Source organism: Lycorma delicatula, chromosome 1 (genome assembly GCF_047948215.1).
Source record: "Lycorma delicatula isolate Av1 chromosome 1, ASM4794821v1, whole genome shotgun sequence".
Lineage (NCBI taxonomy): Eukaryota > Metazoa > Arthropoda > Insecta > Hemiptera > Fulgoridae > Lycorma > Lycorma delicatula.
Genome location: NC_134455.1, coordinates 229,720,257 through 229,734,330, shown reverse-complemented (window position 1 = coordinate 229,734,330; position 14,074 = coordinate 229,720,257). Strand labels below are relative to the sequence as shown.

The 14,074-nt window shown below is 29.1% G+C and overlaps 1 protein-coding gene across 5 annotated transcripts in view; it reads right to left on the bottom strand.

The window, feature by feature from the left end:
- The window catches only part of RapGAP1 (Rap GTPase activating protein 1), a 753,456-nt gene that overhangs the window by 433,332 nt on the left and 306,050 nt on the right, over positions 1-14,074 (bottom strand). Inside the window, exon 1 of one of the 5 annotated variants that reach the window (XM_075373993.1) lies at positions 552-836. The exons of the other annotated variants lie outside the window; for them this stretch is intronic. Coding sequence (XP_075230108.1) covers positions 552-586 — 35 coding nt within the window. The 5' untranslated portion in view covers positions 587-836. Of the gene's footprint in view, positions 1-551; positions 837-14,074 lie in introns of those variants that run through there. 5 annotated transcript variants of the gene reach the window in all.

Genomic DNA, 14,074 nt, shown 5'->3' with positions numbered 1-14,074 from the left:
TATTACTTTTTATACGTTACACAATACGTATCATTTTAACGTTAAACATTATAAATAACAAGCAAATTTTGAAAAATAAGTTCTGAGGTCTTCAGTGTAAGAATTTGAAAATCATTAGTTACGACATATCAGTAAATAAAGACAGTATTCATTGTTTTAAGTTTAATCTAAGTTAACACTGAAGGTGAGTATGTTTACTAATCAAAGATGCTACAATGCTACTGATGTAATAAATGCTAAAATAATGAGATTGGTAATTTTTTAGAGGTATTTAACACTTATTTTTTTAACTAATTAATATAATATCCAACTTTTACTTGCACAATTTACAAGATTAAAAATTCCTTATAGTAAAATAAATCTAAACTTAATTAACATTACGACTGATTATCTTTGTTTTATGGTAATTATTAGGAAAACAATTAATTAATTAAGAATAAGCAAGTATTTTGTACGAAGCAAGATTAATATTGAAATATAACACTAAACCATACATTGTAAATACAGTGTCCGATTATTTTAAAATTGAAGTAAAGTAATAGAGATCAAACCTGTAAGAACCATTTCGAATCACGACAGAACGCATAAGTATTGTATTACTAAAAGCCTGTCATAGAATTAAATTATTTTTTTTTGTTTTCAGCGATTGAAGATTATAGGGCAATAGAACATTTTTGTTTAATTTTCACTACGATATCACCACGTTTTCCCCAATTTTTTGTAAACTGATAAAAATACCCGTCACGATAAGTATTATGATATATATAAAGTACGTGACTGAAATAAAATCGTTTCTGTACGAGTTTGTTTAGTACACACGTTACGTACGCGTCTTCTGTAACAGCACGCGCGGCGAACGATGGTAAGCAAGCGGAGCGGTACCAGGCCGATCGCTGCTGAATATAGACTAGCACTAGTATGTGTAGTAGATGCATTCAACAGGCTGGACCACCCCGCTCCCCTCATCTTAATGCTCGTAGTTATTTTCACCCCACTCCATACGTAGGTAAACAGTACTCGTTGCTCCCACCCTTCTTCCGAGATACTCAAGGCCACATCAGGTGCTCATTCATTAGGCGCAGCTTCCTCCCATATTGTCACGTTAGTCATTTATTAACGCATAACCGCTGGCCAAACTAAGCGGGTAAAATTTTCCCTATACATGAACCCTCCATTTATGTTACACGAACTTCTGAGCTAAGCTAGGCAGCGGTCAAATCTCAAGAATCTTTCTCCTCCTATTATCTGTCTTTTACTTCTTATTGATAGAGAAAAAATTTCATTCAAATCGTATACATATTGCTTACAATAGTTTATCACCACCCCTTCAGAAATCGGTCTCCCACAACATACATAGATTCATAGGTACGAAAGTGTTAAACAACTTACTCGTAAAGAAGAAAATACTAAAAAGATGGCAAATGATTTATCGATTAAATTACGGAAGGTAAGCAGTATAATACGTAATCATTAAATTAAGTGTTTGTTTCTGATCACGAGTTGATAATTTCTATTATTTTTAGATTATCAATACATCCGTTTTTAAGGTAAGTATATTTATATTATGTGCATAATACTTCCTACAAAAATTTCAAAAATATTATTTTGAAAAATAAAATTTAATTTTTATCTTATTACTGCACAAGTGGGTAAATTGAATATTTATACACGATAACAATTTTAGTTAGGTAATTATTCTAAAGTTTATAATTCTATATATAGATGGCTTCAGTACGCGCGCATGTACCTCTCGTTTAATACAAGATACAGAAATTTACTTAAGCAAAATTGAGATTTAATCAAATATCTTGAAAAGGATTTAAGTACGATAGACACAGGAACTCGCAAAGTCGCAGTTTTTTTTTTTATAGTACAATAAAAAATTAGTTATAGTAAAAAATGAGAAAGAATTATCAGAAAGTTTCAGTTTGAAACGAACTTCGGCTAAGTGACCAGATTAATTACTTGGCCATAAACCTCCTAGACACCGGTGAGGATGTTAGAAGAGGTTACAGGATCTTGACCTTAGTAACTATATAGTATAATTTTACGCACTAAGTGTTAATTACTCCTTCATTCCCTTCCACTCTGTTTCTGTATTTATTTTCATTTTTTTCCTTTACCTATTAAGTGTTTCATCAGTCTGCGCTATTTTTATGATTATTATAAAAGTACAGTTTTCTACTGTACTATTGATAATACAGTTCTTCAAAACTACATTGTGTCGTTCTACGTACGTTCTTCACTCAGAAGTTCAATATAGTAGTTGTTTGTAATTTTTGAGGAATTTTAATGGGATTCCTTTTTAATGTGAATATGTACGACGGAATTTCCTTAGACTACACTTTATCCACCACAACTTGTCTGGAAGACAATAAGAAATGAAGAAAAAATTTTGAATCTTATTTTTTGAAAAGTAGTGATGCGAGCGATAGCATACGAAGAATAGATGTAATAAGTGAATCTTTTTTCGTGAATTACCTCATTGTATAAACTGAAGATATTGGTATTTTTTTTTTTTTTTTACATACGGCATTTAAGACAAAATCACTGTATTAATGATTGTTCAGTAGATAAAAATTGTATCATAAAAATTTACACTATATGTCTGAACGTTACATTAAGCATTCGGTACATGTCTTAGGAATTGTTTAATTGTGATTACACCATATTGGAAAAATCGTTAATACCAGAAAAGAATAAAAAAAAAAAATTGTTATAATAAAAAATATTACATTTATAATATTTTTTTAATAATATTACATATAACATTTTAAAATAGTTATAATTAAATTATAAAATGATGGTATTATAATAAATTTAATTAACCCATACTTTAATTACGCATACATATTTTATATATACATATATTTATTTAAAATTTACGTTAAAGATTAGTATCTGTGCCTATATAACAACTTGTCCTGACTGAATGTCTGATTCATCAACTCCCAGCAAAACCTATTGAAGAAAAATTAATGAAATTTGTATATCTGTTTGTCTTACGGTGGAAGTGCACATTAAGAACAGATTTTTTGAAATTGCGAATTTGAAGGGTTAATATACAGTAACAATGAAATTTACTAATTTTTTTAATTTCTCGGTAAAAAATAAAATTATCTACTTGATTTTTTGTGTTATCAGAAAACTGATTTCTAGATTTTTTAAATTCCGAGTTTAAGGGGTTAAAATTGATTTAGGATTTTTTTGAAACCCGGCTTTTTTTAATTTTTCAGTAACAGATGAAGATATCAACTTGATATTTGGTTATTTACTCGAATTTCCATGTGAATATCTAAAAACAAATTTTTAACCAGTTTCTAAATTTCTCGTTTTTTGTTTTTTCGAAATTCGACCTTGAAAGTGGTGAAGAGAGTTAAATAAATTTTGAACAATGTATTGTATATGTACGTATCTTGAAAGTGTATTATATATATCATTGCAAATTTTTTTCAATTTCGATTATACTAAACGAGATATTCACTAGTTTCAGGGACTTGCAAATAGTCTTCAGATATCTGCAAACAGTTTTCGTTTTTTTTTTAATTTCGATTTTTTAAGAGGTGCGACGGTATATGAAGACTAAAAAAATATAAAAAAAAGGAATTGACGGCGACGGCAGTGCAAGTATATATACATTATTATTATTATTATTATTATTATTAAAATAATTCAAATTATTTATAGTTATTCATATTATTATTATTATTAATATTATTATTATTATCCCAGTTATTGTTATCGGGTAGAATTATTTCACTAAAATCGAAAAATAGGTATATTTTGCATCCATACGGTTTAGAATATTTATTTTTCCTTTCCATAGATTGTGTATTTTGTCAGTTGGGGATACTATCTATTTAATCTCTCATATGGACGTATATGTAATATGTATGAGTGCGGATAAGCGCGTTGGCGCATCCAAGTGTGTACAAAGAGACTGAATACAGATGGAATGAAGAGCGAAATGATAGAAGGTATAAACAAACTCACTCCCTGATGAATGTAATCATTTTATTTTTTTGGAATGTATAGTTGATGTTCAGGCTATATTTTTCATAAATTTCAAAGATCTGCTCTTAAAGTTAAAAGTCCAGTTTTTTTTTGTTTTGGATAATAAATAACACGACTATTTTATTTTGAAAATAAATAACGAAAACAAAATAAAAATTACGCAATCAGAAAAATAAAATCTATATACTTATCAAATTAAATTTGATCAATACAAAGACAAATTTTTTAATTATCAGCCGTGTACAGTAAACCAGAATTTTTATCATTTTGAATTATTAACAGTCAATAGCCTATCATTATTTAAATTGAATAATGTCAATTTATTTATCTTATCAAACATTTATGTTAGCTATTGATAACACTAATTACTTGACGTCAGCGGTATTATTTACAATTTTATAAATTAAATTAGCTCGCAGTAATTTTAATATAAATATTGTCAGTGCTTTTTATACTTTTTCTTCTCATTAATTGTATAACAATTTATTTTAGTAATTATTAATAATCTTTAGTATACTTCAATCCTGGATACTATTAACTGTTGACAGTTTCTCTTTCAGCTGCTCGGAATTTTCCTTTCCACGTTTTAATCCTCTTTTTCTTTAGTAAAAGAAGACGTGTATTAAAATTTAATATTCCTTGATAGAAAAAACAGTTCAAGTTCAGGAAACAGGAATATACAGTCTAATTGGAAGCCTGCAACAAACTTTTAACATTATATGAGACTTTTTTTGGCTTATTCCCTTAAAGTTTTCAATTTTTTACTACTGATAAATCAAAATATTGAACCTCAAGGGTTTTAGTAAGGCTGATGCCTGAGTTTAGCGGAATGCAATTCTTCCACAAATAAATAAAATTAATGTTGGTACCTATTTTACGTAACAAGGTTTTATAATTTTCATTTAAAGGGATGTAAAGATTTAGGGCATAAATGTTGAATTGTTATCCTAAGAAACCTTGAGAAGAATGACAAATAAATTCGCAGTTAAAGGTAAGAATCATTAAACTACATTAATATATGTTTTAAGAAAAGGGAGATCTAAAGGATTTTAATAAAAATCCAATTTTAGCATGGGTAACATATATTCTTTTGGGCAAATAAGGATTAATCGTTGTTACTTGTCCTGGAAGTTCCATCTTCCGGTAGGGAATGGTGAGATTGGGGTCTCATAATAAATTTTGTGTACTGGAATTTCATAGTATACATGAGCCAGAACTTCAAAAATTATTTTCGCTATTAAGTGATGTCAAACGGCAGCGGCAGAAATATACTAGATCTCCTCAGTTAGTGCTATAGAAACAGAAAAAGCGCCTGTCAGTACCAAACTAGATTTGCCGGAGGAGATGGATACTTTACTGCAAAATTTATAAAAATTGGTAGATAAGAAATTAAGTACTCTGGCACTCAAAGAGGTCATTAAATTAATCGTTGGAAAATTGAACGGGCTAAAGAAAGAAAATGAGTATTTGAAACAAGGATTGGCTACAGTGAAAGTGGAGAATGACTGGATAATAGCAAAATTCAACGATTTATAGGATAGAAGCCGTCGCAAGTATTTAGTGTTTAAAGGAATCGGTCATGAAAAAGGTGCAGATTTAGTAAAGATGATGAAAAATTTTGTTCGCCAGTGCTTGGAGTTACAGAAAATGTGTGGATTAATGTACACACCGCTGGAAGCCTGGAAGGGAAAGAACCATTAATAGCACATATCTCAGATGACAGCCATAGGGATGCTATTTTGTGAAACAGGGAACATCTTTTTATGTACGTATGGATTACTCATTGGAGACTAGAAGAAACAGAGCAAAATTCCTGCGTCTACAGAATGGAATGAAGAAAATGAAACTTTGTCTTGATGCACATGTGTTACAGCAACATATATTGGTTGAGGATGTAGATTTCAGTTTATGAGAGCTGAAGAAGATTGTTTGCAGAAATTGGCATCTGTTGTGGAACTTGATGTGACTGACTTAAATAAAAAAGTGATAGGAAATGAAAGGAGAAATAGTGAGTGATATGTCATGAAGAGGGTACGTCTGCCGGAATGAGAGTGATGGTTCAGAGAAAGTAATAAAGAAAAAAGTGAAAATCTGATTTATAAAATATGAATAATGTAAAAATTGTGGGTTTTAATGTGGCGCGGGATTGTAATAGAAAAATAGATTTTGTTGGTAGAGGTATTAGGAGGTAATGTGTAGGTATTTAGATGTTCAAAGATAAAGTTTAAATAATAAGGGGAAGTGTATCTTCCATCGGCTTGAAAATAATAAAATTTCGTAACACTGACTGGTAGGATGATGAAAAGGGGGAGTATACTTTTATTAAACCAACGGTTGCTCTGTAATAAATTTACGTTGCATGTCAATTGAAAGTTTAAAGACAGTGAAATAATGTTGCGAAGTAGGAGTATATCTCGAATCACATTCTGTTGGAAATTGAAATTTACGGAAAATGTGTAGACAGCAATGAAGATCTGTTACCTCTGTTACGAAATAAATATGGAAATCGGATAAAGGAGAAGGGTACGTGGTGAAATTCCGTTAATGAGCCTCCAGTTGGTGTTAATGTTGCTTCCAGGTACTTAATTTGATGTATATATGAGGAAACCGAATGTAAGTCTAAGAAGAACAAACGAAGAGTACTAGAAAGAAAACAAAAATGGGTTTTCTGGAAATGTATGAGAGCAACGTACCGTTTTTTTAGTTTACTGAATTTATTTAGAAAAAGTAATAGCGATGTCATTAGACACAATTATTTAAGTAAAAGAAATACAAATTACTATGTAAGCGGAAAAAGGAGAGAATTTTGTATCAGAAATTGTTGAGATTACGGAGTGTGAGGAACGTGAGTGAATTTTGTCAACGAGTGAATGAATTTAAAATTAGAAAATTCAGGTAGGACGCATCAAATAAAGCAATAGAATGGTTGATCCATTTTAATAGTTAACTTAACTCGGATAAATCGGAAGGTCATATTCAGTATGCGATGCCATTAAACATCAGTGAAAATTTATACTAGGAAATTAGATTTGAGGAATTGTTAGTTGTATTGAGAAATTCGAAGAATAAAAAGCCGCTCTCAGGATCGCATGCCATAAAATTTTTTTAAGAATGCTCCTAACGAATTCTTAAATTAACTGTTAGCGTTTTATAACAATATTTTAAATAGTGGAGATGAACTAATTGTATTTACGAAAGCCATAATTTTTTCTTTTCATAAAAAGAGACTTATCTCTTTTTATAAAAGAGATTTCCCTTTTTTTAAAAGGGAAATATCTTTTATGGATGTTCTGGGGAAAGTTTTTACAGCAATTATTCTTATTAGATTAACGAACTTAGATAAAAATAGGATTTTAAATGTATATCATGCGGGATTCACAAGGGGATATTCCACAGTAGATAACAGTATTAATCTGTATTTTACAATAAATTTAAAGTTAACCTAATTGTTTACATATAGTAAAGTTACTGTTTTCTGTCGACTGTAAGGCTGCGTTTGAATCCCCAAACCGAGAGTGACTTTTCTAAAAATTGCACAACTGGAATTTCCAGTAAAGCATTAAATTATTACGTGGTTTGTACAGAATACATCATTACATGTGTGGTGTATCGTGGATTTGTCGGAGGAGTATAAAACCTTCAGCGGATTGAAACAAGGTTGTTTATTTCAGCAATTTTATTTTCTTGATATATAAATTATAAGCACAAGGAGTTGAGAGGTAGTTCATACCACTGATAATTTAAATATAAGGCTAATTATGTATGCAGATGATATTGTGATCATGGCTTCATACCTGCTAGTGCTTCAAAAAATTATTAACAACCTGGAAAAGTATTGTAGTCGGTGAAACGGTTAATTTAGATAAATAAAAAATAATGGTGTTTGAAGGGGTGGAATGCTAAACAGCTCAGAACAGTGAAATTGTGATGGTGAGTCAGTTGAAGTCGTAAGCGCTTACAGGCATCTGGGAGTAACATTGACACCTTTGCTACCATTTAATCATCACTGGGGAGAGAGAGAGAAAGCGAGAGAGAGAGAGAGAGAGAGAAAGAGCAACAACGGCTAAATTTGTAATGAACAGAGTATGGGCTAATTTTCTAAGAAAGAATGAGGTACCAGTTTCTGCGAACTGGGCAGTTTTCCCGGGAGTATGTGGATAAATGTGGTGCAAAGGTTTGCGGTCTCAGGCCATTTGAATCTGTAGAGATCTTTCTGCGTTACTTTTTTGGAACCCAATAAATATCCCAAACTACACCATGTGTAGTTTGGAGTAGATTTAATGTGGCAATATGCATTGAATCTACATTTTAAATATATTCTGAAGGTTTTACAATTACCAGAAAATCGGCTAACATATAAACTATTAGGCAAAAGGGTAGTTGGTTTCGCGGTTGAATGAGTTAGCTGAAAGGTACGGTTGTGAATTAGACACCAGATTCGTATAAGTCTAGCGATGGAAGATTTAGTTTGAACAGATCTGTGGAAAAATAAGAAGGGGTAATACTCGCGATCTTTGGATTGAAAAGGAAGCATGTCATAGTTCTATTACGTGAATTCGAGCCTGATTAAGAACCTGGGTGATAGTCGTACATAACTGATAACTACAAGCGTTGATTGATAAATTTAATATTTAGGACCAGAGTTGGACAGCTTTGGTTGAATAATAACGTTAAATTTATTTAACTGTCTTCTTTCTTTCCTGTTTAGCCTCCGGTAACTACCGTTCAGATAATACTTCAGAGGATGAATGAGGATGATATGTATGAGTGTAAATGAAGTGTAGTCTTGTACATTCTCAGTTCGACCATTCCTGAGATGTGTGGTTAAGTGAAACCCAACCACCAAAGAACACCGGTATCCACGATCTAGTATTCAAATCCGTGTAAAAATAGCTGGCTTTAGTAGGATTTGAACGCTGTAACTCTCGACTTCCAAATCAGCTGATTTGGAAAGACGCGTTCACCACTAGACCAACCCGGTGGGTCTTATTTAACTGTCTATACTCCAATTTCTGTACTCTCTTCCATTAATTCTCTTCTTTTAATATTTTTTCCATTTTTCCCTTTCGTATTGTTTTTTTTTTTTTAATTCATTTCAAATCCAATGTTTTCTTTTAAAACGATACTCCACTCTTTTCTTTATCCTATGTTTATTTTTTTCTATTGTAATCTTAGATTAAAAAAAAATTAACCTAAAAAAATAAAAAAATAAAAAAATTAACATATTCTACAAAATACATAATATTATAATTTTAATTTGTTTCTCCAAAGTGACCTTTTTCCATTACCCGTTTTCAGTTTGCTCAAAAATTAGTGGAAATTATACATCAAGTTATTTTTCACCCCTACTCTCACAAATCTCATTTCTTACTGTCGGAAATTAAGCCTTGATTCTCGTGTCTTTTATGAGCATTTTAATAATTCATATAAACAGCGGGTAGGAGCATTTCCTTATATTTTAGTCATATATGTATATATACAGTTGTGTTTATCAGAAATAAGTAGGCTGAATCTTGAAATTTATAAATATGGTATAATATTAATTTACGCATAATGATAGTAGGAGGTAAATACGATAGGTAAGCATCAGATACGTGGGTAGATGTTAATTTAGTAGTAAGTTGTCAAAGAATAAGCAATGTACTTGAAAATGACATTGTGAAGTGTGTCTGTGTCGTATTAGATAAATTATTAATATATGATCTTGTTACGGCTTGTTAGAAAAATTTAATAAAAAATAATAATAAATTGTATCAGAATTACAGTTTGCAAAACATACAGCTAACTGTTTGTAATTGTAATGTAGGCGGTTTAGTCGACCGCTATGTATGTTTATTCACAACCTTCTTACACCGGTTTTTGTTGCATATTCTAGTACGGAATAAATAACTAGTACTTTATATGTACGAACCATTAACAGGAAAGAAGATATCGCAATAAAGTTGCAATAAGGTTGTTCAAACTTTCTGAATTGCATAACGTTTATTAAAATCATATTTACAAATCCAATTTAACTCCTGTAAAAAAGTCCATAAAACTCTTTTAGCCATGTGGTCTTTTTTTGTTATTTTTTTTGACAGCTCATATACGGTTAAATTCATTTTAAGGGTTGTAAATAATTACAAAACGAGACAAAAATCACTTCTATAGAGGCTTAAGAATAATAAGTATCCTACAGCAGAATTCCTGGGGTTTTGCTTAAAAGCAGAAGTTAGCTGAATAGTCGTTGCACCTTCACTGAACAGAAGACACTCTGGCTTTAATCCTACAAGAGTTACCTTCATCCAGTTAATATAGGTAATATAATCTGTTGATTATATTATATTATATTATATTATAGGTAATATGTTTATTACCTATATATTGATTAACATATATAATCAATATACAGTATTGTATATTTAAATCATTATACTCACAGAAAGTAATTATTCTTTAAGACTCGTTTTTTCAGCTGCCTTACATATATCGCAATCATTAACATGATCGAGATAGACTGTCTAAAGTAACTTGTTAACATATTCCTTAATTCCAGAAGTACTTATGCGTATAATATTACAATATTCAGAAAAGAGGCTGTGATTTAAATTCAGAATTTAAATATATATATATATATATATATATATATATATATATATGTAGTATAAAATTAGAAAAACTGTACCTGTTGAAGAATGAAGAAAAAAACTCTTTTTTGAGAAATCAAGTTAGTAAGAGCGTATAATGATGTCAATTAATCTAAAAAATAAACTGAAATAAAAAGTAAACACCTCTGCGATGTTCTCACTCTATTCTTCTTAACTGAAAATAAAACATCTGTAACTTACCAAATAGAAAATAATAAAATTGTTATAGATGACTTGACTTGAGAATACAGAAACGAATATTCATATCAGTTTTATATAAGTACAATGAAATTGAAATATACTGCAACTTTTAACAAAGGACTATCACTTTTGTAGATCCCACTATAATTTAAAAAAGTATTTACATAACCTCTGAAAAAATGGATTGTAAACAGTCATCAAATTTTACAAGTGTGGTTTCTCTCCTGCGTTACACATTAGCTGCCATAACAAAATCAAGGAAGCACTAGGGGAAACTCTATTCCCGGGGAAGCTAGTACGTTTACATTTAGAAACTCACATTTAATAATTTATGATGAATAATAAGCTACCTATAAATGTATATTACAGCATTTAAATTTACGTAAATTTACATATTTTGGATGCATAACAATATATTATAATTTATTTAGCAACGATATCAAACAAAACTATCAATCGGAGCCGAACCATTTAGCCGATTACGAAATTATTATATGAATGTTAATTATTATTATTTTTAATAACTGACAAAAGTAAAAATCTAAAATTACGGTTGCAAAAATAATACAATAAAAATTAACCTTTTTAGATTTATTTCATTATTCTTTGTTAAAAAGAAAAATAAATACTCTGGATCCATCAAACAAGTGGTTTTTATTTTCATTTTTTGTTCTTAATTACAATACTTTCTAAAACTACAATTCTTTGAGAAGTCATTAATTAACTGCTACACATTTTTCTCTCACACTACATTGGTTGTACGCATTCATTTGAAAGTGGTTTTTAATTAATTATCTTTTAACAATGCATGTTAATCCTAATTACATTTCCTTTTATTATTTGTATTCTATTAATTTTTTCTGCGTATTTCAACTGTATTAGTTTTTTATCTGTATCAATTAATCATGCAATAATTTAAAAAGACGTAAAAGATTAAACAGGTGGATCCGCTTTCCGTTGGTTAGGTTCACCGACTTGAATGGAATAGACCTCTATAAGAAAAGGTAGGTCTATTATAAATAAAAATAAGTATTAAAAAGAAGTCAAAAAAATCTTAGGATTCGTTTTATGAACGCAAATACAACCGTCTTTATCATTATGTATCGTCAACATTATTTTAATAAATAACGTAAAAATCATGCACTTTCTTGAAAAGATAAGTACTTAAGGAGAATTCAATAATATAAGGATTTAATGTAATAAAGATATTATTTTTTTAATAAAGATAACCTGTAAATCGGATTAAAAATAATTCACTTTGAAGAAAAAAATTTATGATACAAGTTTTTACGATTAAAATAAACAAATTTTTGTAGGGTTACACATGCGGAGAAAGTATGAAACCTACTCCTCGCATATTACATAACTGTAACGATAGAACCAATTTTTTAGTTTAGTTAAAGATGTTTGTCGTCGGTAACTAATTGTTTTTTTTGGAAATGCCACTTAACTGCCTTAAACAATATAGACATGAATCAATATTTTTATTCTCGTTAATATGTAGACAAAAGCAAAAGGTTTTTTTTATATATTGCATTTGGTCTGTAGGGTATAGAGTTAAATGAATTGCGATGAGTAATTTTGTAATTTTAAAACAGATTGTCAGACCATAAATTTGTTCCTATGGATTATATAATATTACAGATGTGTTATTGTAGGCCATTGAGTACATAAATTAAGTTTATTCCAATGACAATTACAAGATATTTTTAAGCTCGTGTTGAAATAAATGTAATAATCAGTTTTAATAATTCAGACTTTTTTAGGCAATCTTGAAGAGTGTTGTCAGCAATTTATAGAAGTTTTTGTCAATTATAATTTCTTTTATGTTTTATGAATGGGTTTTATTTTATTTCTGAAATATTTTATTGTTAATCCATTATTATTTTTTATAAAATAATTTTATTAATTATAATAATAATTTTACAAAATAAATATATATAATTATGCATTTTGCTAATATTGGTGCTTTCGTACCATCCTAGTCCATTAGGAACGGACTGACAATTTAACAGCCTGTATTTATTATAAAATGCATTTATAATAGTAATATTAATAATATCAAAATTATTACAAAATAGTTTACTTTATTTATTTAATAATTATTACTGATTATTTATTTTTAAAATTGGACATTTTATTTTAGGATAAAATGAGTCCGAGGACTTTGAAGATACGTGCAGTGAATGCGTATTTAACATAGGAATAGGTTTAGAACATTTAGCTGTTATACACTTTTTAAAACCGGTCAGCTCAACTTTTACTATTATTCATATTTTATTAAATATAAATTTTGAATTCTAATTTATGTGCTCACAATTCTGAATTTTTTTTCGTATTATTGAAATTATTCTTAACATTAAGGAAAGATATATATTGATATTTAGTACATAATATATAAACTTGTATGTACAAAAACATCAATGTGACAAGACTGCTAAGTCAACCATTATTCTTTATTAAAAATTTATATTTTTAATTTTATACAATTTGTTATTTTAATGAAGAATGATCTATTAAATTATTTTTTTAAAAAGGTTAAGTGTTAACATAACACCTACTTTAGGGTGTCTTACATAACACTGAATTTATTATTTAATATATATATATATATATATATATATATATATATATATATATATATATATATATATATATATATATAGGTTTATTTAATCTTAATAACTGCAGGAAAACTGCCTAACAACAATAATAAGCATCTTCTTTGTGATAGATCAGAAATGAAATTTTTTATTCTTTGATAAACTTTTAAGCATGATTGGAATTCGATCCCAGAACATTCGGGATAATGGCAAAGACATTACTATTAACCACCAAGTTTTAATTATATATAAGCGTTACTTTCTTTTGAAATTGCAATTACTAAATGTAATGTATATAATGTAGACTATTAAAAATATAATATCAACCATATTATAAAAAGTAAAAGAACGAATAATTTGTCAAGGTAAATTTCGGTACGGATTTTTTTTTTTGGATCATAACTGCTTATACTACTGTTTTTGGGCTTAGGTTTCATAAGCTTCCGAATAACGGCAAAGGGAATCATATCACTTCTAATTTATTCAGGTAAGCCTGAGATGGATGCTTATTATTGTTGAGAGTTGGTATTTTCAGAAGTAAATTCTATTATCAAATCAATGGCACCTTTTTCGTTATAGCGCTTGACAGACCACTTATAATTCATTCAATAATAATATTGCTTATAGTTA